The sequence below is a fragment of the Nicotiana tabacum genome, chromosome 5, assembly GCF_000715075.1.
Source record: "Nicotiana tabacum cultivar K326 chromosome 5, ASM71507v2, whole genome shotgun sequence".
Classification (NCBI taxonomy): domain Eukaryota; kingdom Viridiplantae; phylum Streptophyta; class Magnoliopsida; order Solanales; family Solanaceae; genus Nicotiana; species Nicotiana tabacum.
This window is the reverse complement of record NC_134084.1, coordinates 140,661,072-140,688,428: the sequence shown is the minus strand read 5'-3', so window position 1 is coordinate 140,688,428 and position 27,357 is coordinate 140,661,072. Positions and strand designations below refer to the sequence as shown.

General features: G+C 37.3%; 2 protein-coding genes across 2 annotated transcripts; one reads left to right on the top strand and one right to left on the bottom strand.

The window, feature by feature from the left end:
- The first annotated feature begins 625 nt into the window (after positions 1 to 625).
- LOC107759109 (protein SODIUM POTASSIUM ROOT DEFECTIVE 2) lies at positions 626 to 5,365 on the top strand. Its single transcript, XM_016576984.2, has 5 exons — positions 626 to 993; positions 1,377 to 1,821; positions 2,352 to 2,427; positions 3,160 to 3,359; positions 3,772 to 5,365. Exons 1-5 carry the CDS (start codon positions 857 to 859, stop codon positions 3,952 to 3,954), a joined length of 1,041 nt encoding a protein of 346 aa, XP_016432470.1. The 5' UTR covers positions 626 to 856; the 3' UTR covers positions 3,955 to 5,365.
- A 675-nt stretch (positions 5,366 to 6,040) lies between these two features.
- Positions 6,041 to 7,577, bottom strand: LOC107759108 (uncharacterized). Its single transcript, XM_016576983.2, is given in 2 exon segments — positions 6,041 to 6,440; positions 6,443 to 7,577. Coding segments are annotated over 2 exon segments (1,125 nt in total). The 5' UTR covers positions 7,493 to 7,577; the 3' UTR covers positions 6,041 to 6,365.
- Positions 7,578 to 27,357: the final 19,780 nt, after the last annotated feature.

The following is a 27,357-nucleotide window of genomic DNA, read 5'->3' as shown; positions in this document are numbered from 1 at the left end:
GTAGGAATACCCGAAAATATAAGGGAGGATAATTTTAGATATTTCCTATAGGTGAGAAATTTGCACCCTTTTCCTTTTATTAATAAACGCAAATTCTTATCGCAATACTTAACTAACTTTTGAAGTTCAAAAAATTATTAGAAGTCATGACACACCCTTTGGGGTGCGATCAGTGGTGGAGTCAGGATTTCAAGCTTATGGGTTCGAGATTTTAATCGTCTTAAATTACTGGATTCTAAATTAATAATTTATACATATTCAATGAATTTTTTAAGACAAATACAGGATTCGAACCAAAGCTACCGAGTTCGGCCGAACTAGCTCTCGGCATTCTAGCTCCGCCGATAGGTGCGACTCTTCTGTGGACCCCATGAACGTGGGATGCTTTGTCTCTCGGCTGCTGATACACCTGTAACTAAAATGGAGCAAAAGAGTAAATTTCAGAAGCAACAAGAGCAATAATGATCCAGTAAAATTCCATTAGTGAGGTCTGAGAAGAGTAGTGTGTACGTAGACCTTACCTCTACCCGAGAGAGTAATTTCAGAAGTTGAAAAAGAATCTATCTCCAGGCTGGTATCATAAGTTAGCATGTGAACTTAAATACATATAAAGTAAAAACACTAGGCAATATCACTTCCTTCAATTCCTCTTCCCGTAGTAAACAACTCACTCTCCTTATCTCCTTCTATCTCAAACACTTTCAATCATAAAAGCATTCTCTCAAACAGTTCCTTGCACTCTTTTTGCTTTCACCAAAAGTTTCGATTCAGATTCTCTAAACCATTAATTAGCCTTCAAATTCCACTACTTCCCATATATTTCCTTACATTTCTAGACTCATAATTTTCTTGAAAAATGAAAGATATATTCTGTGCATCCCAAGCTGCAACAGCAATATGTCTTAGTATGGAAGAAGCTTCTTCCTCTTCAGCTTCCTCTTCCATTATCCAACTCGGCGGCGGCAGCATTTCCAGCAGTCGCGCTATTGACCGGTACTACTGTTGGAATTAATGCATTTATTTCTTTAAAAATGATAGTATTACATATCTTTGAACTAATTGATGACTTTTTTCTAACTCTTAGTTTTTCGAAGGGGAGCCTTGGAGCAACGGTAAAGTTGTCTCTGTGTAACTTATAGGTCGCGGATTCGAGCCGTAGAAACAGCCACTAATGCTTGCATTAGAGTAGGTTGTCTAGATCAAACCCCTTGGGGTGCGGCCCTTCCCGCACCCTGCATCAACGCGGGATGCCTTGTACACTGGACTGTCCTTATCTCTTAGTTTTTCAGGAAGTCTTATAACAACTGTAATGCATTTTAGTAACCAATACAACATGAATACTCTCTCAAAGTAATCATTTTTAATCTTCTCTTCAGGTACAACCCCATAATCAGGGATTCGCGACGAACAGGTCCTAAATCCGTCTCTGCTCCTTGCTCAGCTCACTCACCAATTTCACCAAAACCTCAGAACAAGAACCGAAAAACATCCTCGAAACCAGCTAAAGAAACCAAGAGAAAAGGCTCAAGAAAGCCATTGATAGCTAAGGATAATGATGAGAAAAGGAAGAGCAGTGCTGAGGGAAATGAGAATATTAGTATTAAGACTACAACTAGTAGTAGCTGGAGATGCACAAAACCTGGTGAATTTATAACACCGCCTGGTTCTTCTAGGTATCTTTTGGGTGATCAGAAAAGTAATTTGTTGGATGCTTTATCAGATTTTGATCCTATTCTCAAGTTGGTTCCTAGTAATTCTGTGGAAGCTGTGAAAACAGAAACAGATGAATCTTGTCCTACAAAACCACCACCTGCTAATCAGGTTTTTTCTTGCTCTTCTCCTTTCAAATCATAAAGTGTTTTCGAAGAATTAACCTAAATAACCGCCCACCTAACTGTTTAAACTAGCAATAGCGACCGATGTATAATCCATGTATAATATGTATATAATTGTATATACTCAGTGTATAATATATAAGTATGTAATATATGTATGCCGGCTAGGAAAAGTAAACAGTGAATCTGACTGATTATTTGTGTAAAGATCCCGTTCTCGAAGACAATTTTACATAGCTATCCCTTTAGTCGCTGCAAAAAGTAAGGGTTTCATGGCGGCCTAGATAGTACTTTCTTGGCTTCTACAAGACCTTTCAACTATAATACTAGATCAAAAGAAAAAGGTCTGTCTAGCATTAATCTAATTTGATAGTATCTTGATTTCCTTTTCAGAAAGATACAGAAAACATTTCTCTTGTTTGTTAGCATCAGAAAGTAGGAGGATTATTTGTAGAAAGTGGTCCAAAAAAGGACAAAAGAGACAATATATGACAGAGTAATGAATATTTGTTGCAGGTGGTTGTTCTTAGAGTTTCACTGCACTGTAAAGGATGTGAAAGGAAGATGAGGAAACATATATCCAGAATGCAAGGTGTGTGGCTCTACACTCTGTGATAACTTTTTTCTCCTTGTACAATTTGTTGGGGACCATTGACATGCCCCCTTTTTGACATTTTCTCGATGCGTTCGTTTTCTTAACTTATACGGTCACACCTCTCTATAACATCATCCTTATATAATAGTAATTCACTATAAAAGCCAAGATTTTTCCGGAACCAATTTCGTATTATGTTATAATATATGTTCTCTATAACAACAATTTGTTATAACATCCAAAAATATCCGGAACAAATGAGGTTATTATAGAGAGGTTTGAGTGTATACACTGTCAGTATAAATTTAGGAAAATGATCAAATTTGCTCATCTACTTTGCAAAAAGGATCAATTTACCTTTCGTTATACTATCCACACAAAAGTACCCCCGTCATTACCCAAATGGTTCAGATATACCTCTCCTCTGTTAGGATTGTTCAAGATGGACACCCAATTTTGCATGGCACTGATATTTTGGTGAGATGGACACCAGATGTCATGATACGTCACCGCCCCCAGCCCATTTTACCCCATCCCCTCCACTTCTTCTCCACCACTAAAACCTCCTCCCTTCCACCACCACTACCACCATCACGACATGTTAAAGAACTAATGATTTCAATAGCGCATGTCAAACTCAGTGTTAGCGCGACATGTAACCTATAGTTCTTTTACCTGTAGTTACCTTATAAACAATCTGATTGTGCGAATATCTTTTGCACCGTGCAGGCGTGACATCTTTCAACATAGATTTTGCTGATAAGAAGGTAACGGTTATCGGGGATGTGACACCATTAGGGGTTCTTGCAAGCATTTCAAAGGTGAAGAATGCACAGCTTATGACACCAACGCTAGCATCTTCAGTCCCTTCTTCAGCCAAAGTTAATTTAAGTAATTCTGAGTTCATGAAAGATGTCAAGCAGCAGTTGGTACTTTCTCATGACAACATAGATAATGTTTCTCCAAATCCAACAACTATTCACCTTATGTAAATTTTGAAGTTTATGTGCTTTAGATTAAGGAAATTATAGCCTGGGATCTTTTTTTATCATCTTCCTGCTGGATTTTACATTGTGGTGTGGTGCTGGTGAACTTTTTGATTTTCATGGAAATTTTTTTGCTGCCTACTTACTTTACCACATGTCACAGGATAAACTCGTCGAAAAAAAAAACTTGTAACCAAAACGAGCAGACTAAAGTGAGAATACATATCATATAACCAAAGTTTTATATGCAAGAGATGCAATATAATTACATTTATATTCTTGTGCAAACGTACCAGGTATTATAAGTAATTCTTTTCGGTAAATTTAGCATTATTCCAATTTTTTCTTGCTGCAGATAAAGCTGAAAGATTGTATCCTCAGCTGCCCGGAAAGGAAAAGGAATCTGGTAATAATTTTCAAGGAAGCTTCCTCTTTCATATTCATTCTCTTTCGTTTTACTCTGAGCAATGGGGAAGGTGAGAGGGTGGAGCCAAGTTTACAATTTCATTTGTTACTCACTTCGTTTCAGTTTATGTGATCTTACTTTTTTAATATGTTCCAAAAAGAATAACTCGTTTTTAAATTTGAAAATAATTTAACTTAAACTTCCCATTTTACCTGAAAATGAGAAGCTTTCATAGTCCTTAACCAACTAACCTTACTTCGTAACATTAGCTTCCATTTCTTTATAGTTTTCTAGTTCAAATAAGTGACTTTGTAACCTCAACGTACTTTTTTTTTCTTACTGTAACATAGGTCTTCGCCACTTCAAACGGGCACTTCGCCCCTCTTTTTTTTTGAATTAGAAAGAGCGGGGTCTTACTTATCAGGGGGGATGAAAGACAAATAAAGGGATCATGGGGTCGGAGAAAGAGAAGGGGCGTGGTTAGTGTCACTAGGTTGGTGGGGAACCCATAGGAAGGGGGGACAACCCACCAAATTCACATAAAAAATCGCCAAAGACCACTTCTATTCTCGGATAAAGACCATAAATTGTCGAACAGGATGATAAATGAAACCGATGGAGTATTAGTTAGCAAGCTCCCTTCCTCTGTGCCAATTAATCCATACATACATAGTCAAATCTCCAAACATTTCTCCAAAGGTTCTATTTTGATGAATCTCATAAACCCAAGGAAAAAAAAAAACCACCTATTTAGGTATGTGAGTAATATGAAGACTAGGCTAATGTCAGTGCAGCGCCATTCTACTGTTGATTAGAAATATGTAGAATTATTTACACTATAGCCTGTATATTGAAAACTTTCCAATGAAAAGGATGCATATATTGTTGTCATACAACTTCGTATAAAGCATATCACATGAGTCATGACACTTGAATCAAGAGATTTTCCAATTCATTGAAAATGGTTTAAAAGAAAATGCTGAGGTTTTGTGTTATTACTAAGATTTTCTTTCCACTAGTAGATTCAGTATAAACAGAAAACTTCAAGACATGAAGAGAAAAGAGCATCTTTGGACTCATTAACTTTTTCTTTCTTCTCATAACTGAGATATCCCCAATGGTCAATGGCACACAGTTTGAAAATCAGTGAATAATGAGCACCTCAACTCTTCTCCACTTAAATACAAGTTTTTTGTTTATGGTGAGATCCGAAACCGTGACGTGCGCCTAACCCATACATCACTTGTTGCGCTCTTCCCATTAGACCAAAGCCCAGGAGGCAAAGAGAAATGAATTTCTAGAGGGCTATTCAGTTGCGAGAAATCTCCAAAAAGTTGCCGCACCCGTATCGGATTCTTAAAAAATACACTACTTTTGGAGGATCCGACATGCACCCGACGGCATGTTTTGAGAGTCCGAGCAACATAGCTATTCACAGAAAACCCCATGTAGGAGAAGATCAACATAATATGTACTAATGAACTTCTAACTTGTATTCCACAAACTAGATAAGCAACTATATGGAACATGAAATGTTGTAGCCTGATGCTCAAGTTATGTTTACCAATCTTGTAATCATGCAAATCTCCTACATTATTATATAAGGATCTAGTCCATCCAACCTCCCACCAAATGCACCATCGGAAGGATAAAGAAAAAATGAAAAACAGAACAACTAAATAACAAAGACTACTTTTTTAGGACGAAGTCTCTTGAGTTCACTCTGCAAAACAACAAAGAACATACAGGTTTAATTTGTCTGTCTGTGTGAGCTTAATCTCCATTTAATCTGAACAAACACTACCCATTTAGGATAATTTCAGAAATAACAAGAGTTCCGCATTTTTAAGAAACTGGGGTCATGTTATCTCTAATGAACTCAGATTTCCCTCTTAGTTCTTGGATTGCAAGTGTAGTATGGTATGAATAACATAACTCAAGCTAGCACCAACAATTAGCCCGGTGCACTAAGCTTCCGCTATGCGCCGGACCACAAGGATCTATTGCACCAACAGTTAGACTTGTTTAAATGAAGCAGAGTAATCACTAACTCTCCCACATATCTGTAGCACTGGGTTGTTGTTGTTGTTGTTGTTGTATATCTGTAGCAGCTAACTTTTCCCATGAAATCTTGTGTCTTCAGCCTCAGAAGTAACAACTCACAACATATAGGACTTGGAGCATATTGCACAGGAATGATTGCATTAGAAAAAGATAATATCACAAAGTATCAATCTGTTTCACATTCTTGATAAAATTCAATATAGTTTATCATGTCATTCAAAATATCATCCGAATTTAAATAGCTTCAAGTTCCATTCACTAACAAACATCAGCTGCGCCTCAGTTCCAAACAAGCAGGGATCGGCTATATGAATCTACACTAACGATGTTTTGAGCTCTATTCCACTAAATTATAAAGATTTTTGTTTGATGTTTGAATTCCTACCTTATTGCAAAAACTAAATATAAAAGCCTACCTTCACTAAACATCTAATAAGAAAAATATAAACAAACTCCAAACACATAATGCAACTCGATTTCTACAATACCTCAATCATATAATCCTCCGCCTTCTCTGCAAAAACCTTTAGTGCCATCAAGTCGCCATCATAAATTCAAACCTAGCATTAGGATTCGCACGCGGTACCAGTCCCCGATACTTCTCAAAATACTTCTCAGCCTTGTCGTTCTTCTTCAACATTGTATATATCATGCCTTGACACAAGTAAGGCCTAAAATCACTCGGCTCCTCAGCCACTAACTCATGATAAACCTTCAACGCCTCATCATATTTACCTTCAATAACCCATATTTGCGCAAGCAAGAGCTTAAAATCCCTCATTTCATCCTTTATATTCTCCTCCTCACACATTTTAATTCCCTCCTCAACTTTTTTTTCTATTTCCTTCATTTCCTCTAACGAATCGTCTTCTGATCCTGCCACCACAACAAGCCCGCGATAAGCCTCGACGTGATAAGGATCCTTCGATATTACTTCTCTAAATCCTAGTTTGGCTAATTCAAGCTCCCCATTATGAACATACAAATGAGATTTCAAAAAACACCATTCAGTCTCATTCGGCTCGAGCTCGATTAACTTGTTTAATATGCTAAGCGCATCCACTAATTCTCTATTCTTAATGTGATTTTCTAACAAATTTCTCAAGATTTCAACATCATTGGGGTTAGAGAGGAGCTCGTCTACGAGGGCATTTTCGGTATTATCTTCTGAGACTGGTTCATTTGCAGTTGTATCAACATCATTGGGGTTAGAGACAAGCTCCTCTTTAAGGGCATTTTCTTCATTTACAGTTGTTGTGTCAACGGTGGGCGGGGGAGAAAGAGGGGTAGAAATGGCTGGCTTAGGGTTGAGATAGAATCCTGTGAGGAAAAGTGCAGTGGCGGTAATGGTGGAGATTAGTGTGGGTTTAAGGAAAGAGAGTGGGGTTAATGATTTGAAGGGTTGTGAATTAGGGGTTTTAGGAATTGAGGAGGAGGATTTGATGGGTAAGTAAGAGGAGGATAAAGATAGTGGTAATTGGGTTCTAAAGTAAAGAGAATTATTAAGGGGTTGTTTAGTTAAGACAGAGCAATGTTGATCGAATGAAGGGATGAATTGGTTGTGAAAATTGTTCCTTTTTGCAGCGAAAGGGTTTAAGGTGTTCATGGTGTCAAGGAGGAGATGAAGAAGAGAAAGTGAGAAAGGTCAATTGCACAATCTCAAAGTCTTGGAAAATTTTGGGCAACTTACCCATTTAGCCCATCAGCCAAATATAATTCCGGATTTTTACACAAATAGCCGGCAGGATTCATTATTTTTTTAAGTCCGTATACATAGATTATGCATTGATTATACATATATTATATATAAATTGCCCAAGAAATTCTTCGATTACTTCTGAAAAATACACCTATCGGCCATTTTTAAATTAAACGATTGGGTGACGGCTACTTAGATTCATTCTTAATATAATTTTATGAACGGAAAAGGATCAAAACTACACATGTTGTTTGGTAAAAGGTTTACATTTACTTTTCGTACATCTATTAGTTCAAAAGTATGTTATTTTTATTAATAAAAGGCGAAATACATAAATAGCTCAAGTTGTCTCCAACGATCATTTGACCACTCAAACTATCATTTAAACACTTTTATTTGACAGAAGTGTATTTGTTGGACACTTAAGTCAAGCAGACCACAGACCAATTAAGTAAGAACACATGTAATTTTAAATAAAAATAATTTCACATGTAATTAAGAAATAGTAAAAAAGACTAAAACATAATTTTTCAGTTCTTCCACTAAAAGCTTGTCGTCTTCTATGGAAAAGATGTGTCCACTGTCTTTCCCACCCATTTCTTCGGTCCCAATAATCTTTCCCCATTTATTCTCTCTTTAATTTCTTTTCTTCTACATGTTCCAAACAACACTCCACTTTTATATCCCTAATATAAAGTCTTGAAATTATCAGGAGACTTCTTAAAGAATAATCCCACATAGGTTTTAACTCTAACTCTGGATCATAAATAGATCTGTTATCGGATAGACAATTTTGCCTAGAAATCGGAGAAAAATATGATGAATCAGCTTCGAGAACTTGAAAAATAGCTCCTAGACGATAACGACAATGAGGTAAAAATGGTTGCAGTAATCAAGTGCTTCGCCGGAGATGAGAATTTGCAAATTCGTGGCCCTTCTTGGGTCAAATCTCTTGTTTTTATGCTTGTTATTGCTGGTCAACCTTGGGTTTCGCTAAATAGTTGAGATTGTTGGCTTGTTTCCTTATTTTGTGGTGGATTTATGGCAGACGGTAGCCCTAAAATGAGTAGGAGCCGCTGGTGTTAGGGTGAAGGAAGGTTGGTTGGTGGAGATGAATTTTTTGGGGGAGACGGTGAAAATATTTTGGAGGAAAAAAAGGAAAATGTGGTGCGGGCCACACATAAAAATAATTTGAGCTGAAAATAAAGGAAAACAACATTACTTAATGTTTAGTGCGGCACAATTAATTTTCCATGTGAGCACAAGGTGTTTAATGGCACACACTTCTATTAAATAAAATTGTTTAAATGGTAAGTAGGTTAGTTTAAGTGTTCAAATAATCGTTGGGGATAACTTAAAGGGGCTATTTATGTATTTTACCTTAATAAAATATATATTTAATTAGGGGTGTTTGTCGGTCGGTACAGTACGGTATTTAGACATTTCGATTCGTATTTTGGGTATTCAGTTTCTTAAAATCCTATACCAATACCGTACCTAATTAAATTTGGTATGGTTCGGTTTTTCTCCTTTCGGTTTCGGTTTATTCGGTTTGAATACTAACTAGTGCATAGAGCCATACGCTCTAATATTCTTAATTAAAGTACTCAAAAATACAAAACTGAAAATGTTTGTTAATAAAAATTTAGTCTAAAACTAGCAAATATCGACCCAAATAGAGAAAATTGTACATAAAAGAATATTTGATCATTAGAAATGTCTTGTTACTTGTTTAGAGTTAATTGATGAACTTTGAGAATAAAGGAAAGTAAAATTTTATATTTTTTATATTTATGTTATAATTGATAATATGTGTTTTGTATAATATAATATATATTTCGGTACAGTATTGGTATTTCGGTATTTTATCTTAAAATACCAAATACCATACCTAATACCAATTTTTAAAAAAAACTTAAACCAAATACCATACCAAATACAAAAATACCGTATACCAAATACCAAAATTTTCGATTTCGATACAGTAATTCAGTATTTACCAAATTATGCCCATCCCTACCTTTAATGGCCTACCAAGTGGGCTTTTAAATTAATGCGTTGGCATCTTTTACTGGGCCACGTGACACTTTTGTCCAGAAACCAAATCCAGGTTAAATTTTGACCCATTAACTGAAGCCAACCCTAGTATTCATTATCCGGGTATTTGCTGATAAAATATATACAAAAGTATATACTTTGCTGACTATTATTTTTAAGAGCTATCAATGTAATTTTCTTGAAAATATTTGAGATCTTTATACAAATAGCAGGTCATATTCATTATTTACTTTTTCTAACCATATACATAGATTATATATTGATTATACATATATAATACACAAATTATACATATATTATACTTTCATCGGCTATTTTTAATTTAAGAGATTAGATGAAATGTTATTTGGGTTAATTCTTCAAAATATTTTGGCAAAGGAAAAAGAAAAATTGGCATCCTATAACAACACATAACAAAAATTGGCATTTTTTAGCCTTATATTAAGTTTGGCAAAGATAACCCTAAACAATTGGCATTATGTAGCCAAATCTTAAAAAAATTACTCTTTTCTATATTCTCTCTAAAAAAAACTACACGCTTATTTTGGCTTCGGCTTCCCTCCCCCTTTCTCTCCTTGTATTTCTCATTCTATCTCTTCTCTTTTGCTCTCATAGTTTAGCAAAAATTCTTGCAAATTATGCAAAAAAAACAGTGGGATAAAAAGGTAAGGTTCATCTCACATCACAGAAAATCAGAAGTAAAAACTAAGAGAAAAAAAATATATTTCAACTTTATTTTTTTTCTCTCTCTTTTTTTTTTTTTTTTTTTGGTTGGATTGAATGAGTGGGTGTGATTGAAATTGGTTGAAAATACCTAAACGACGCTATATACAAAATTTGAGCAAGATTAGCCAAAACTAAGAGATAAAAATATATATTTTAACTTTATTTTCTTCTCTCTTCTTTTCTTGGTTGGATTGAATGAGTGGGTGTGATTGAAATTGGTTGAAAATACCTAAACGAGTCTATATACAAAATTTAAGCAAGATTAGAAGTGATTTAGACTGGTTTTAGGTAAAAAATCAGACTTAAAAATCTAACTACGACATGTGTATATCACGTTGTATATCGTGTACATCAGTGTATATCATACACAAGTTTTTAAGGATGTTTGTGTATATCACTTTGTATATCGTGTATACAACAAAATTTATTTTATGGACGCCCATGTGTATCACATTGTATATCGTATATATAACACAAATTTTTATGGATATACATAGATACACATAATATATATGAGATATCACTGATGTACATGGAGATATACAGGGGTTACAATAGGGGATACACATGTGGAATCATTTTGAACTTGAGTTTTCAATATGAAATGTGTTATACAAAGAAGGAAAATAAAATTTTAATAAATTGTTTTGATATACACACTATTATTATGTTATACACTGTGATATACAAATAATATAATTATTAATTATTGATAAAAAGGAAAATAATTTTTGATATAGCATGTTTAAGCAAGTTCTAAAATATAAAAAAATAAATATAATTGTGGGAGTAAATAATATTTTGGTATGCAAAGAAAATTAATTTTTGATATACATAAAGAAGAAAAATAAATTTATGATGTCTATTTTGATATACACAGTGTGATGTGCAATACACTGTGATATACAAATAATACAATATTTGTATTGTGATATACATTAATATAAAGGCAGCAATAACTATATATATAATTTTATATTATTTATATACAATGAATAGTGTTATTTATATACAAAGAATGAAAATAAAATTTTAATATACATGTTGATATAGACAAAGAAAAAAAAGTTGTGATATACATATTATTATTGTGATATACATTTATTGGCTATTTGATGTTAATATCTATAACTAGGGCTATTTTCTGCCAATTATATGGGTTTGTTGTTATACCATGCCAAAACAAGTAGCAAAGGCATATTTTTGGGAAAAATCTCACTTTATACCCATTAATTCCAAACTATTTACCCTTTAATAACCAGACTCAAATTATTTACTTCTCCTACCCATGCGGCCCAAACTATTTAACCGGCCTTTATTCTATTCGCACTAATAACCTGACCGTCCACTGTCAAAAACAACTCAACAGCAAACACACCTGCACCTTCCAAAGAACTAACAACTCTAGTTGCAACATCAATTGCGAGTTATTTGTATTTCTGAACTCATGTATTGTTGCAGTTATATATTAAGTTTTCCAGCTTTGATTTGTGTGTGTGTATGAAGATCCACCATTGATGAGCTTGAAGCTCCTATATTTAAAATTTTATTTTGAAGGTTTATTGTTTGGTTAAATGTGGGTGTTATAAAATATTGATTATAGTACCTTCAAGTAAGCTTTCCGGATCTGAATTTTTATGTGTATTTGAATATTCACCATTGTTGGGCTTGAAGCTCTTGATTTTAAAAATTTTATTTTGAAGATTTCTTGTTTGGTTCAAAGTGGGTGCTGTTAAATATTGCTTATAATACCTTCTGGAAGTTCATACTAAAATTTGATAGCATTTGAAGTTGATTTGAGGTGATTGAGATCGAAAATTTTAGCTGAAAATCGAAGAAGAACACAACTACCTTACTGCTACGGTATACAATATGATGTAGAAGTATATAGCAATAATGCAACTGTATAATATTATAGTTTACAATATACTGCAATGGTATATTATAATAATCGAAGAAGAACACAGTTACCAAACAATATACCGCTACAGTATACAATATACTATATGAATATATAGTTATACTGCAACAGTATACTATTATAGTATACAACATATTGTTATAGTATACTATAATAATATGCAATATACTGTAACAATATGCTGTAATAGTGTACAATATACCATAATAGTATACTTATTACCCGTAAATTCACTTGCCTTTTCCCTTTTAGTTTGCTTTAAGTTTTTACCCAACATGAGGGGCAAAGTGAAAATTCAAGTCTTTTTTTCATTTTGATTTATTCTATGACTTGAATTCCAAGACTTATGACTTCTACAAAATATTAACCTACCATTGGAGGACCTTGAAGCTTTGAAACTCATAAGTTGGGTTTGTTGAGTTTGTGGTTATTTTGAAACTCAAAAGAAGAATTTTTTTTAACTCTTTGCGTACAATTATATACCTATTGGTATAACTATATACTATACTGGTATCATATGTTAGTTAATATTTTTTGATTGCATTAGTTACAATTAATTGGTGCACAATTTGATTTTTCTTTTGTAATAGTATAAAAAAAAGAATAATAAAAAATAGTGAAAACAGTAAATGAAATTAGATTATGAAGAGAAAAAGAATATAAAAAAAAAGAAATTATATGAAATTAGAAAAGGGAAAAAGAAAAAAAAATAAGAAGAAAACGAGAGAAAAGAAAAGGAGAAAAGAAACAAAAAGGAAAAAAGCATAGAAATAAAAAAGAATTGGAGAATAAAGAAAAAACTCCCCACAAAAACTACTATGGGTGGGAAATGTAATTACTTTATGGTTAGAAAAACAAATGGACAGGCAAAGGTAAATAGTTTTGTTTTTGTGTGTAACTGTGTCATTCTCCCATATTTTTGGGCTCAGCCGAAAAGCTTCAATGGATTTGGGTTTTTCGCTACAAGCCTGTCTAGGAACTAGTATTTGGTTTGCATAATAATGGACTAGAAATAAAACTCCTTGTACTTTACAGCAACATTAATAACAACTATACCTCTTAGGTTGGTTATATGAATCTTATCTAATCTTCAATATACATTCTCTTTGCATTTGAAGTCAGTTTCATTTGGACGAGGTTTCATCCCTTTACTCCATAATTTGTCTGTTAAGGCAAAATACGATTTTCGACAATTAGATATTTTCTAACTCTCACACCTATCCTACAACATCATATGATTGCCAACCAAATTAAAACCACTTGCACTTTGTGTGACTGTTTCCAGAGACTATGTGGTTAAGGGTTCATCAATCAATTTAAAGGCAATCCCTTTGATGCAACGAAGAACTAAAAATGAGAAGATTAAACTAGGAGCTTAGCTCGAAGAACAATGGCAGCTAAATAGGAAACTTCCGAGATTTTAGCTAAGAAGAAGAATAGAGGAGAAATAGAATGAGATCTTATTTCTGAATGAATGTTATTAGCTTGATTACAATGTATTTATAAAACTAAAATAACTCACACAAACAACTCACTCGATCCCTTCACAATGACAGTTGTTGACAATTATAACTAACTCTAACATTTCCTAACTAACATGCCACGCCAATCGCTAATTCTGCATCTTCTCGTTCTTGCATCAATACCCCTCACTAAAGAACACCTTTGACCTCAAGGGTGGAATGAAGGAAATTTATGTTGCAAATCAGAATAATACTCCCAAGTGGCCTGAGAATCATCAATTCCAGTCCATTTCACAAGAACCTGACATACAACTTTGTTGCCTCGTTTAACTAATCTCCTTCTCAGTATAGCTTTAGGTATAGGACAATAAGGGCTAGATAAGTGGAAGAGGGGGGGGGGGGGGTTAATGGCATCTAGAACTTTCATACATTGTTTAAATTGAGAAACATGGTATGTGGGATGAATTAAGACATCTGCAGGTAGCAACAAGATGTAGGCAACTGCACCAACCTTAGCAACAATAGGATAAGGAATTGGCTGCTAGTTTGTTGAATAGTCTGGTGGCTACAGATACTTGCGTATAAGGTTGTAACTTCAGATACACCCAATCTCATACTGCAAAACTTCTGTCAGACCTATGTTTGTTAGCTAGGTCTCTCATTCTTTGCCGAGCTCTTGGGATGTGAAACTTTAGAAGCTGAATGATAGCTTCTCGAGCAGCTAAAGTTCTATCCACCATCTCATTAACAGCTTCACCTACCAGGTAAGGAAGATGTATTGGTGGTTTTTGACCATACAAGACCTCATATGGGGTGCACTTAATGGTAGAGTAATAAGCGGAGTTATACCACCACTCAGCAAGAGGTAAGTAGGAAGACCATTCCTTAGGCTTATCTGAACAAAAACATCTCAAATAAGTCTCCAAAATTCTATTTAAGACCTTAGTCTTACCATCTGTTTGTGAATGGTAGGCTGTGGACCTTTTCAACTAAACCCTTTGTAATGTGAACAACTCCTGCCAAAATTGGATCTCTATCACTAGTTATGGATACTGGCATACCATGGAGCTTGAAGATATTATCTATGAAATTCTGAGCCACAGACTGAGCAGTATAAGGATGGGACAGACTCATAAAGTGACTATACTTGCTCAGCACGTCCACCACTACTAATATCACATCTTTGCCCTTAGATGCAGGTAAACCTTCAAGGAAATCTAAGGAAATATTAGTCCAAACCCCATCTGGTATTGGTAATTGGTGTAATAAACTAGGATAAGCAACTGCATCATATTTATGTCTTTGGCAAACATCACATCCATTGATGAAGTCCCTAGTATCTTGAATAAGAGTCTTCCAATAGAATAAAGATTGAAGTCTCTTAATAGCTACATCCATATCAGAGTGACCTCTCTGAGTTGAAGCATGCCACAATGTAATAGTAGTCTTCTTTAGCTGTGGATCATCACTTACTACCAATCAACCCTTCCATCGCAACTGGTTATTACTCCAAGTAAATGATTTGAATGGCTGCACTTGTAACTTATCAATGATCTCCTTAAGGGCTACATCAGTACACCAAGTGTGTTTAATTTGCTCAAATAAAGAGTCGTTTGGTGTTAATATGGAGATAGCCAGCAATTCAGCATCTGGATGCCTAGACAAAGCATCAACAACTTTGTTTTCCATCCCTTTCTTGTATTCAATAGAGAAGTTAAAATCCATAAGTTTGGAGATACCAGCCACATAGAAATCATATGTATATACTGGTCTAGTAAATGCTTCAAGGATTTTTGATCAGTTCTGGCAATGAACAACCTTTCCAATAAGTAGTTTGACCATTTAGTGACTACAAGAATGAGTGTGAAAAGCTCCCTATCATAAACAGACATAGATTGATGTCTAGGTGCTAATGATCTGCTGATATATGCTATTGGATGCCCTTGCTGCATCAAGACATCTCCAATACCTCATCCACTAATATTCCGTCTCTACCACAAATGGCTTAGAATAATCGGGCATTGCTAAGACATGTGCAGATATTAAAACTTGTTTAAGCTTTTCAAAGGCTGTTGTAGAATCTGCTGTCCATATGAACCCATCGTTCTTAAGTAGTTCATGTAATGGCTTACATACTGATCCAAACCCCTTAATAAATCTTCTGTAATATCCTGCAAGACCTAAGAACCCTCTTAACTGCTTGATGTTACTAGGGACAGACCATTGTTGTACATTAGCAATCTTTTTGGGGTTTGTAGATACTCTTTGAGCATTGATAAAATGACCAAGATATTTCACCTTAGGCACCCCAAATGCACACTTCTAGATTTTACCCTCGAACTTTCTAACTGCTTTTCACTTCTCCAAATCTTCATACATTGCTCTTTGAACCTTCATATCTTCATCTTCAATCTTCATACATTTTCTTTGAACCTTCAACCCAGGCCTTCATACCATCTTCAAATCTTTATATTTTTCTTCAAACCTTCATATTTCCCAGATTACAATGGTAGAAACCTCCAAGTCAGTGCCTCAACAGGCCGCTCCTTTATCTTTCCACCCGGCCACAAATGCCGAGGTAGCCATTCTCGAAGTGGCTCAGGAGACCCCCATGAAGAGCTTCATATTTGGGGGCTCTATCAGGAACGACTTCAATGTCGAGAAGGCCTCTAGTTAACAGGACCTAGGTGAGGGAGCATGGAGATACATATGCTCTATTACTGAAGAAACCCTACCCATAGTCCAAGCGGACTGTAAATAGGAGGGTAAGGATATGGCCGTCCCCAGGCCCAATGACGACATCACTACTCATGTGAGGGGGTATTTAAGTGTTTACACTTACTCCTTCACGCTCGCCCCGATAGACCCTATAGTTCTTGCTTTCTGCAAAAGTACGAGGTGTGCCTTGGGAAAATTCACCAGTTATTTCGGAGGATCGTGATCCTCTTACGCTATTTCGTGAATAATACCTATGCCCTTCGGTTCACCCTCGACCATCTACTCTTCTTATACAGTCCCCAAATCTTCCGAGGGGGGCTGATCAAACTCGTCCGCTGGGCAAGCAAGGCTCCATTCTCGAGCATCAATAAGGATCGAGATCGAGGATGGCAGGGGAGGTTCGTTCGGGTGAAAACTGAAGACCTTATCCCTTCCGAGTTCTTGTCGTTCCCCGAGGAGTGGAATGCATCCCATAAGTATTGTCTTTCTTGAGTATTCATCTCCTTTTATTCTTTCTCTCATTGTTTGTGTTTGTTGTCGTGCAACTATTGCCTAAGTTCCTAGTACATTTCTCTATTTCAAGGAGTGGATCAAGGGGATCTACAAACAAATACCGTACTCCGAGTGCATATGGTGCAAACTCTTGAAGGGAAAATAGGAGGCCCGATCCTATGGTGAGGTTCTTTCCTGAATAATTACTTCCATGCATTTAGCTTACATAGTGTTAACTCTTTCTCCTTGCCTACAGGTTTTCCTAAGACTAACATACTTAGGCAGTTAGATGAGAACGAAGATCCGTCCTTACTGGCCGGACCCTCCATTTCGGCGCAGCCACGAAAAAGGCGAAGAAGAAGAAGAAGAAGAAGAAGAAGAAAAGAAAGTCCATAGGTTCCCCAGACGTCGAAGCAAAGAAGAAGAAGGTGACCATCCAGGTCTGGAAGCCCAAAATGAGCACCAAGTACAGGGTGTCGGACCCTGATTCCCTCTACCGGCTCAGGGACAAGCCCGAGGATGATGACATTTTTTATACTCATGGATTGATCCTTAGCGAGGGGGATTAAGCGATGACCGAGAAAGAGGACCATGAGGTCTATCCCCCTCTAGCTCGGGAACCAGAGGGAGAGACGGAGGTTGCGGCCCCCTGGAAGCTGATCCTGTCCCGAAAGAGGTAGACGGTGTCATTGACATCGTGGATATACCCTCCTATACCGATTCCATACTCGAAGAGTCCAAAGGGGGCAATATATGTCAATCTAGGTGGCATAGGGACCAGACGACGCCCTTAACACGTTCTTTGACGATCATGGATATGGACGCATTGGAGGATATTTTCGGGCTTGGTCACCCGGAGGTCCCGAAGAAGGATGTGCCATTGAGAGAAGGCAGGCTGAGTTCGAGCCCAAAACTAGTAAAGCAATTTCATACTCCGAGAATGGAACCTGAGCGTAAGAGAATGGTCATTCTTATAATCCCGGAGGATGCCCGGGTCGTGTTTGCTCCGGTGGGCGTAGCTAGATACCTTCGATGCCTAGTGGCCGAAGAGGATCAAGCAAAGCTGAATGAAGTGGGTATGTCGAGCCTCTTCAACGAGGCGCAACAGTCGCTGAACCGGGTAAGTCGTCAGTCCTTTCTACCATTTTGTGAATCTCACTTTGGTTCTTGATGTCCGGGTAAGCCAACTCGAGTTTGAGATCAATGATTATGTCCTAAAGAAGGACATGTATAGGGCTCTTAGTGAGTAGCAGAACGAGGCCCTCAAAGACATCATAATTCTCCAAGCTGAGCTGGAAAAAGCTTAGAAGGAGGCCTCGACCATGAAGCGGGAACACACTGACCTGATTAAGAAGGTAAAGATCTTTGAGGCTAAAAATGAGCATCCAGTTGTGGTGACTAAAAACACAACTTTGCAGGTCCAAGAGAAAATAGACCTAGTCAACTAGCTTCGAGCTGAGATGGATAAGGTCAAGGCCACGATCAAAATATGGAAGGACAAGATGGACTTGCTGGCTTTAAAGAAGGAAGATGCAAAAGTGGAGCTGGCATCATTCGGGAACCAACTCCGGGTGGCAAAGGACAAAGCCGATAAGTGGTCTTGGAAAAATGATGATCTCCGGGCATAGCTGAGCTCGGTCGTCACATGACAGGATGCTCTTAGAGAAAGGTATGCCGCCCTGAAGTCCAAAATAGATGCAACCTCTGCTGATTCAGAGGAAATAATAGCCTAATATATGGCCGATGTGGTGGTAGCCGAGGCGCGCTTAAAGAGGAAGATTGAGTACATAAAGAGGCTATCCCCGAAAGAGACCCTCAAAGAGATCCATGCTCGAGGGTTTGACTTATCATTCCGAGATTGAGGAAGCTAGGAGACTCGAGGCCAAGGCAAAAGAGCTCTACGAGACTGAGGGTCCCGAAGTCTCTGAGGGTTCCGAGGGCTCCAATGGTGCTAGCGACGAGTCGGGCCCTAGTGAAGACCAGGTGTAAATGCTTTAGTATTTTTGCAGTTTTTCCTTATCTATATTTTTTATTTATTTTAAGGCTGTTCTATGGTGACTTTGTAAATATATTTTGGACTATAGAAAAAATTTCCCTTTCTGGCAATACCGTGTCTTTAATTTTCCAGCATCTACTTGTAATTTTCTATTTGGGTAATGTTTTTAATGCCTTAGCATAAAATCATATATAATTGTGGAGCATCCATTTTTCTGAGGTCCGAACGGAGCTCGACTTCGATGCAACTTTGGTTTACTTGTGGCTTCGAACCCTTGGTAAAACCGAAGGTTTTTAAGATGCTTAGGTATTTTTAGACGATATTTTTGTTGAGGGTAACCTTTTAGTAGTTTTTGATTTTTCGTAAGGGCCTTACTTTCTGGTTAAAGACTTGAGATGTCTCTAAGCCATTTTAGGGTGGTCGTAGCCTTTCATATTTGGGCACCACCTAGTGGGTTTGGTGCCTCCAGGATTCGGTAGCTCGGGTCGTCCGAGTTTTCATCGGGAAATAGTCCCCGAGTAGAGGTAGTCCGTGGTCTTGATAGTCCCCGAGTAGGGGTAGCCCGTGGGCTTTATGATCCAGGATCGAAGAAACAAAATGCGTAGTAACAAAGTGTAAGGGAAGTGTTGACATCCAATTTTGTCCCTCCTTTCTTCCACTTAATTTCTTGAGCTGCTAAGTTATTAATACATCAAATTCTTTATTTTTCAATGCTTATTTTCATTCACTATATATTGTTATTATTATTATTATGATTTTACTACTACTACTACTATTAGTACTACTATTGTTATCAATTTATTATTATCATCCTTAGTATTGCTACTACTACTGCATTTTAAATATATTTTTTAATATCTACTTAATATATAACTAAAAGAAGTTAATTAGAAACCCAAAGAAAAATTGATTTGAAGAAAGAAAGGGCCATAAATTCGGCCTAAACAAGGCCCAAATTTTCCTCAGCAATATTATTCCCTCTTAACCCAAATAGTCTTCAGATTCAGCCCAAGGCATGGCCCAACCAGCCTAAGTACATCATAACAAAAATCCCTAATCAGCTAGGGTGACGCCTGGCTTCATCCCCTCTCTCTTCAGCGACGATCACGTGCCCCTTTCCAATTTTAACGAAAGCTTGGACTGCCACAACCATGGCTGACACTTTGTTCCTCCTTTTTGGGATAAAAGCTTACTCTTTTCTCTGATGGCAAACATTTTTACCTCTCTCATCGAAGTCAAATTTGTTTTCTTCCCAAAATCATAAAAGATCTGAAGAATCACATGAGGCTCGTCTGAATTGCAACGATCGGATTCAAACGGTTGTTTTGACTGAAATTCAAACCCTTGATTTCAAATTTCTGCTCAAGAGATCCCGCCCAAAAATCATCTCTCCGAACCCTAATTTTCTTCTATAGATACTCTCTTTTACTTTCTGTCAAAGACCAAGTTTCGGGAGTCACCTACACTAGACACAAGAATCAGCCACCTCTTGAACACTATTTCATCACTTTCACATCTGACATAGTCTCAAAACTTTTCTTTTCCGTCTCGGTGAACATTAGCCGTGACAGAGATTTTGGAACTCATTCCGATCAAGGTTTGAATCTTTTCATAACGGGAGAGTAGATTCGAGGCCAACATCGCCTCGGTTCACTGCCCCGAAATAGGTCAGTAATTTTCTTTTTTAGTTTTCAGAACATTTAAATTTGTTCATCCTTTAGAATTGCTGCAATATTGTAAATTTCTTATTGCGTTTAGATAACATGAAAATAGGTCCTCGTATGTCTTTAAGTTAATCCTTGATGTTATATGGATTTAGGTTATTATTTTATATTCAGTAGTATTGTTAGAAACCATGACTTAGGACCTTCACTTCATTATTACAAAAAAGCATGTCTATGAGAAATTTCTGTCATTGTTGTAGTGTCTCTATGAGTATGTCGATTGATAGTCGTAGTATTTTTGTGATAGTACAAGCATAGTTAGATATGTGAGAATATTTCATCTTTTACCCGCTACAACTAGATTATAAATTACATCTAAACTTCTAACGTGTCATTAAGTATTTTTGTGCCTTATACAATAGTAGTTGAGTTGAAATATGCTTATGTTTTTTTTCCTTCTAGTTTGATCATGACTGTATATGCAGTAAATATCATGATTTCGAGTCCTTTCATGCTTAGACACCGTGTCTTAAGCACATCTGTTGTTAAATGAATATTCGGTCGATCTTCGACATGTTAATGTCTTACAAGTTTCTTTATTCATCTTGTCGAAAACTTGCTGCTATACTAGTCAACAGAAAAGTATTGTAAAACCATGTCAGACCCTGTTAAATTCGAACTTTAGAATTAATTTCTTTAGGCCACTCTCGATATCTATGAGTTATTCTTTTAAGTTGTATGCTATTACATGAATTGATTTGAACTTCTGGAAATGACATGTGTTTTGGTACGGACTTGAGTAGATTTAACTCGAAAGATTCTTACATGACTAACTAATGCTAAAATATTTTTTTGTAAGGCAGTGTCTTTCCCTGTTGCTCTCGTTTTGTCTCTTGAAAAACATGTTTGTAGGATTTTAGCTAAAAGGGCCATAGGATAGGTGCGTCTTAAATGGAATATGCTTGGTTAATATTAAATCTGTTAGCATGATTTGAATCTCTTCACATCAGAACACTGTGCATATGAAGTTTATCATTTATGATTAGACTAATGATAATTAGATGCATGTTTTCTTACTTTAGTTGTCTTGATAGAAACATTCTAATTCACTCTTTCTTTTATCTTGCATGACACACTCGAGCCGAAGAGTCCTACTTTAAGACTCAACGACGACGTAGCACCACATGGAGTCATCGTTATTTGTGCTAGCCTATTGTCGAATCTCACGGCGAAAACCATAAAATTCATCCTTATGGGATATCGGCGGGGACTGTCTGTTATGCTACTTCAATCTTTACTTTGCTAGTTTCTCCATTAATCTCTATATTGCCAATATGTTCTTTTTGGGTATAAGATTGCAGTTATTTTTTTTAAACTTGTGATTAGTCTCACTTAAGACTTATATTCAAGCTAATAATGGATTACTTGTTACATGGAGATATGGCAACTGGGTTGAGGACTTTAAAATCAATGGTCTGACCAACTCTTTTACCTGCTTCCTCTTTTAGTTTATCTTAATAGCACCTTACAATTTGAGGATAATGGACAAGCATGTAATTCTTTGGGGTAGTATTTGACGAAACAAATGAATTCACTATTTTACAAAAAATCTAAACTTGGTTTTGTTTGTTGAGCTTTAGATATATTGGACATCGTGATTTTAAAATAATAGTGTTTTGAGTCCTAGGCAAATCGCGTTTGATTTGATTTTGAATCCTAAATCCATTTGTGTAGCAAAGATGAAAGCATTTCGGCCTTAAATCATTTTGTGCTAATATAACTTTCTGTTTTAGAATAATCTAATTCTGCACCTCTGTCATTTGAAATCCTTCAAATCATCCTTTTTTGAGGCTTCGACCATTTAATCTCGCAAGAAAGTTATTATTTTTATTAATTTAATCAGTCACTTTAGTTTATCTTAACACTTAGCCTTAATTATAAGTCCGATCGATTAATCATTTTTATATGGATCTTAAAGGGTGCCCTAAAAACCTTCCCTTTAGATTAATTGAACCATTACCTAGAATCTTTAGGTTAAGAAAACCATTAACAGAGTTACTTTAATCAATATAGGTGTCCTAATTCACCATAAAATAATTAGGTGGTGACTCATTAACTTTAATCAAATTACGAAATTGCCAATGTGTTGTACCTTACTTTTACCAGTTTAAAATGAGGTATAACAGGAAGTAGAAATTTCTTTTATTGATTAATATGCAAGGTACATAATCGAAGGCGCATAAAACTTGTGCTGTGGCTAGAGTGGACTATGTGGGCACGGTTCATATGACCGTTTGATCCTTACAATAAATCCTAACCATCAAGCATTAGCTTTTAGCACATAAATTTTCTTTTTCCCCTGCTAAAAATCTTAATCCGGGGGTAATGACCCCCAGTATTTGAGGTTGAACTCGTAAGGGCTCGGATACTGTTGAACCGATGCAAACGATCATCGATTCCAATTTAAGGTAGCACGTTTTACTGTTGCCTCGTTAAAAACCTTGCAGAAAAATCCAATTCGGGACAAAACCGGTTCAAGAAAAAAAGAGTGCAACACATGCTTTCAGACCTAATAGCCACATCCGTCCTTGGCTGATTACCTGCATACGTTAGTTCGATTTATAACACAATTGAAAAAGGAATCGAGTTCGTACATTAGCAGTAGTATCGCTTTAAGTGTGTCACGTTCTAGTTGTTTGGTAGTTGTACACCGTTTCCCGCTTCGAGTTTATATGAGCCTTTGCCGGTTATTCCGAAAACTCGATACGGTCCTTCCCAATTCAGACCTAGTTTCCCTTCATTCGGGTTCCTGGTATGTAGTGTTACCTTTCTCAACACCAAGTCCCCAACTTGAAAGTGTCGGAGGCTGACTCTTCGGTTGTAATACCTTTCTATTCGCTACTTCTGGGCGACCTCCCGCCTTTCATCTAATAGTTCTAGACTCGTGATCATGGCCTCGTCGTTTGGCTCTTCGGTCGCGTACTAGAATCTGAGGTTCGATTCTCCTACCTCTACTGATATTAAGGCTTCGGGTCCATAGATAAAGAAAACGGGGGTGGCCCTGGTGCTCGATTTCAAAGTCGTACGGTATGCCCACAAGATTTCGGGCAGGATCTCCTCCCATTTTCCTTTCGAACCGTTCAACCTCTTTTTAAGGTTTTGGAGTATAGTCTTATTCGTTGATTCCACCTTCCCGTTCCCACTAGGGTGATAAGGCATTGATAGTATCTTCTTGATCTTGTGATCTTAAAAAAACTTACTCATCTTGCTGTTGACGAATTATTTTTTGTTGTCGCAAACAATCTTGGCCGGTATCCCAAATTGACATATTATGTGGTCTTGGATGAAGTCAATGACTTTTTTCTCTTGGATCTTTTCGAACGCTTGAGCCTTAACCCATTTGGAAAAATAATCGGTCATAAATAGTATGAATTGAGCTTCACGGGTGCCCATAGCAGGGGACCGACGATGTCTATTCCCTATTTCATAAATGACCATAGGGACAGGACCAAATGGAGCATTTCTCCCGGTTGATAGATCATCGGGGCGTGTCTTTGGCACTTGTCAAATTTTCATACAAAGTCCTTAGCATCCTTTTCCATTTTGGTCCAGTAATAACGACCCTGATTAGTTTCCGAACCAAGGATTCTGCCCCCAAATGGTTCCACAAGTGCCTTCGTGAACTTCTCTCATTGTGTATTCGGTCTCTCCTGGTCCCAAGCATCTGGCTAGTGGGACAAAGAAGGTCCTCCTGAATAATGCCCCTTTGACCAAGCTAAAATCTGGCTGCTTTGTGCGTAGGGCTCTCGATTCTTTGGGATCCGAAGGCAATTTTCCTGTCTTCAAGTAGTCTATGTACTTGTTTCTCCAATCCCAAGTTAAACACGTTGAGTTCACTTTGGCGTGGCCTTATTCTATCACAGAGTTTGTTGGTTTTACTACTTCTCTCGAACTGAATTCATCAGAATCGACCGATGACCCCAAGTTAGCCGGTGCATCAACCTCACTATTTTGATCTCGGGGTACATGCTGCAGGGTCCATTCCCTGAATTGTTATAGGGTTACCTGCAATTTGTCCAAGTATCTCTGCATCCGCTCTTTTTTTACTTTGAAGGTTCTTTTAACATGATTTACCACGATGAGAGAGTCGCGCTTGGCTTCAATCACTTCGGCCCCAAAGCTCTTAGCCAGTTTTAGGCCTACAATCAGAGCCTCATACTCGGCCTCATTGCTAGTCAATTTCACAGTTCTAATAGACTTCCTAATTATATTTCCCGTAGGTGGTTTTAATATGATATCAAGCTCGGACCCCTTCGACCGTCCGCAAAGAGGGTCTAGATCGCCAAAGTAGTCCCTAAGGTTAGCAGTAGTTCCCTCTCGACTTCGGGTATTAAGGTAGGCATAAAGTCGGCCACAAAGTCTACCAAAATCTGAGATGGCGGTTCGGGGTTGATACTCGATATCATATCCGCTAATTTTCATGGACCATTTGGCCAACCGGCCCGAGAGCTCGGGCTTATGCATGATATTCCTTAGCGGGTAAGAAGTCACGACACATATAAGACAGCATTGAAAGTACGACTTTAGCTTTCTAGAAGCGCTTAACAAAGTGAGCGCTAATTTTTCTAGGAAGGATACCTTGATTCGGCCTCACCGAGAGTTCTACTAACATAGTAAATAGGAAAATATGTACATTCTTCCTCCCGGACTAAGACACCACTTACCGCTACCTCAAAAATTTCCAAGTAGAGGTATAGTTGTTCGTCCACCCTCGGAGCGTGAAACAGGAGGGGGGAAGGGACTCGATTTATAGGTACTATTTGAATTCCTCCAAAGCTTGCTAGAAATCTGGGGTCCAGGAAAAGTTATTCTTCTTCTTTAATAGTGAGAAGAATCAATGGATCTTGTTTGAGGACCTCGAGATAAACCGGGCCAAGGCGGCTATACGCCCGGTCAATCTTTGAATGGCGTTGACGTTGTCCATCATGATGATGTCCTCTATGGACTTTATTTTGTCGGGATTGATCTCGATCCCTCGATTGAATACCATGAACCCGGTAAATTTTCTCGATCCAACCCTAAATGAGCACTTTCCTGGGTTTAGTTTCATGTTGTATTTCTTTAGTATGTTGAAGGTCTCCTGCAAATGTTTCAAACAGTCCTCTACTTACAGGGACTTGACCAACATATCGTTAATATATACTTCTATTGATTTCCCTATTTTCTCTTCTAACATCCGGTTCACTAGGCGTTAATAGGTGGCACTGGTGTTCTTTAATCCAAACGACATTATATTATAACAGTAGGTACCGAATTTAGTGATGAAAGAAGTCTTTTCTTGATCCTCCGGGTCCATCTGAATTTGGTTATACCTGGAGTAGGCATCGAGAAAGCTGAGTATCTCATGCCCGGACATTGCGTGATCATTTGATCAATGTCAGGCAAAGGAAAGAATCCTTAGAGCATGATTTGTTTAGATCTTTGTAATCTACAGACATTCTTAGCTTATTCCCTTTTTAGGCACTACAACTATTGTAACTAATCGGTACAGGTATTTAACTTCCCGGATGGGTCCTATTTTAAGAAGTTTTGATACCTCATCCTTGATGAACGCGTGCTTAATCTCGGACTGCAACCTCCTCTTCTGCTTAACCAGTGGAACTTTGGGTCCAAACTTAGCTTATGAGTGGTTACCTCCGGTGGGATCCCTGTCATGGCAAGATAGGACCAAGCGAAACAATCTACGTTAGCTTTATGAAAATCAATAAGTTTTTTCCTGAGCTCGTGGGTTAACCCTATGCCTATGTATACCTTTTGATCTGGTAGGTGTTCGATTAATATAACTTTCTCTAACTCTTTGACTGTCGATTTGGTGGCGTCGGTGTCATCAGGATCTATGAATGATCTCGGGACACCATAATCATCCTCCTTGTCTGCACCTCGTTCCTCTGGTTCTGTCGAGGCCAACATTAATGATTGCTATTTAATTTATTCCTTTTTGGTCGTCTCCATGTTCCTTGATGGCGAAACTGCGGGTACCAGGATTACCTCAACGAACATCTCCTTTGCGGCCGATTGTTCTCCATATATCATCTTGATTTCTCCTGGTATGGAGAATTTCAACGCCTGGTGCAAGATCGAGGGCACTGCCCTCATATTGTGAACACACAGCCTTTCGAATAGAGCATTATATCTCATGTCCCCCTCGATCACGTAGAATTTTATCTCTTGGATCGTCCCTATGGTGTTTGATAGCAAGGTTATCTCCCCTTTAGTGGTCTCACATGCCATGTTAAACCCGTTCAACACTTGGATTTTCGGCACAATTTGATCCTGTAACCCCAATTTATGTACAACCTTTGATCTAATGATATTGGCCGAGCTACCTAGATCAATCAACACATGTTTAACTCGAGACTTATTGATACGTACGGATATTACCAGCACATATTGTGAGGTTGCATGAGGCCCTCGGTATCCTCGCTGCTGAACGAAATGGCTCCCCTCCGGAACATAATCCCGAGTGCGTTTTTCCCTTATGATAGATACTTTAGTGCACTTTATCATTGGTCCTTGGGGTACATCGACTCCTCCTATGATCTTGTTGATGACGTGTTGAGGCTCCTCTTGTTTGACTTATTTGTTGGCGTCCCTGTTCGTGAAGTGATTTTTGGCTTGATCACTCAGAAATTATCGGAGGTTCTTGTTGTTGAATAACCAGGCAACTTCTTCTC

Excerpts from the sequence above, each read along its gene's own strand:
- LOC107759109 (XM_016576984.2), top strand. The coding sequence starts at position 857 with ATGAAAGATATATTCTGTGCATCCCAAGCTGCAACAGCAATATGTCTT. Across the intron at positions 994-1,376 it reads AGCAGTCGCGCTATTGACCG|GTACAACCCCATAATCAGGG; the intron begins GTACTACTGTTG and ends TCTTCTCTTCAG. Across the intron at positions 2,428-3,159 it reads ACATATATCCAGAATGCAAG|GCGTGACATCTTTCAACATA; the intron begins GTGTGTGGCTCT and ends TGCACCGTGCAG.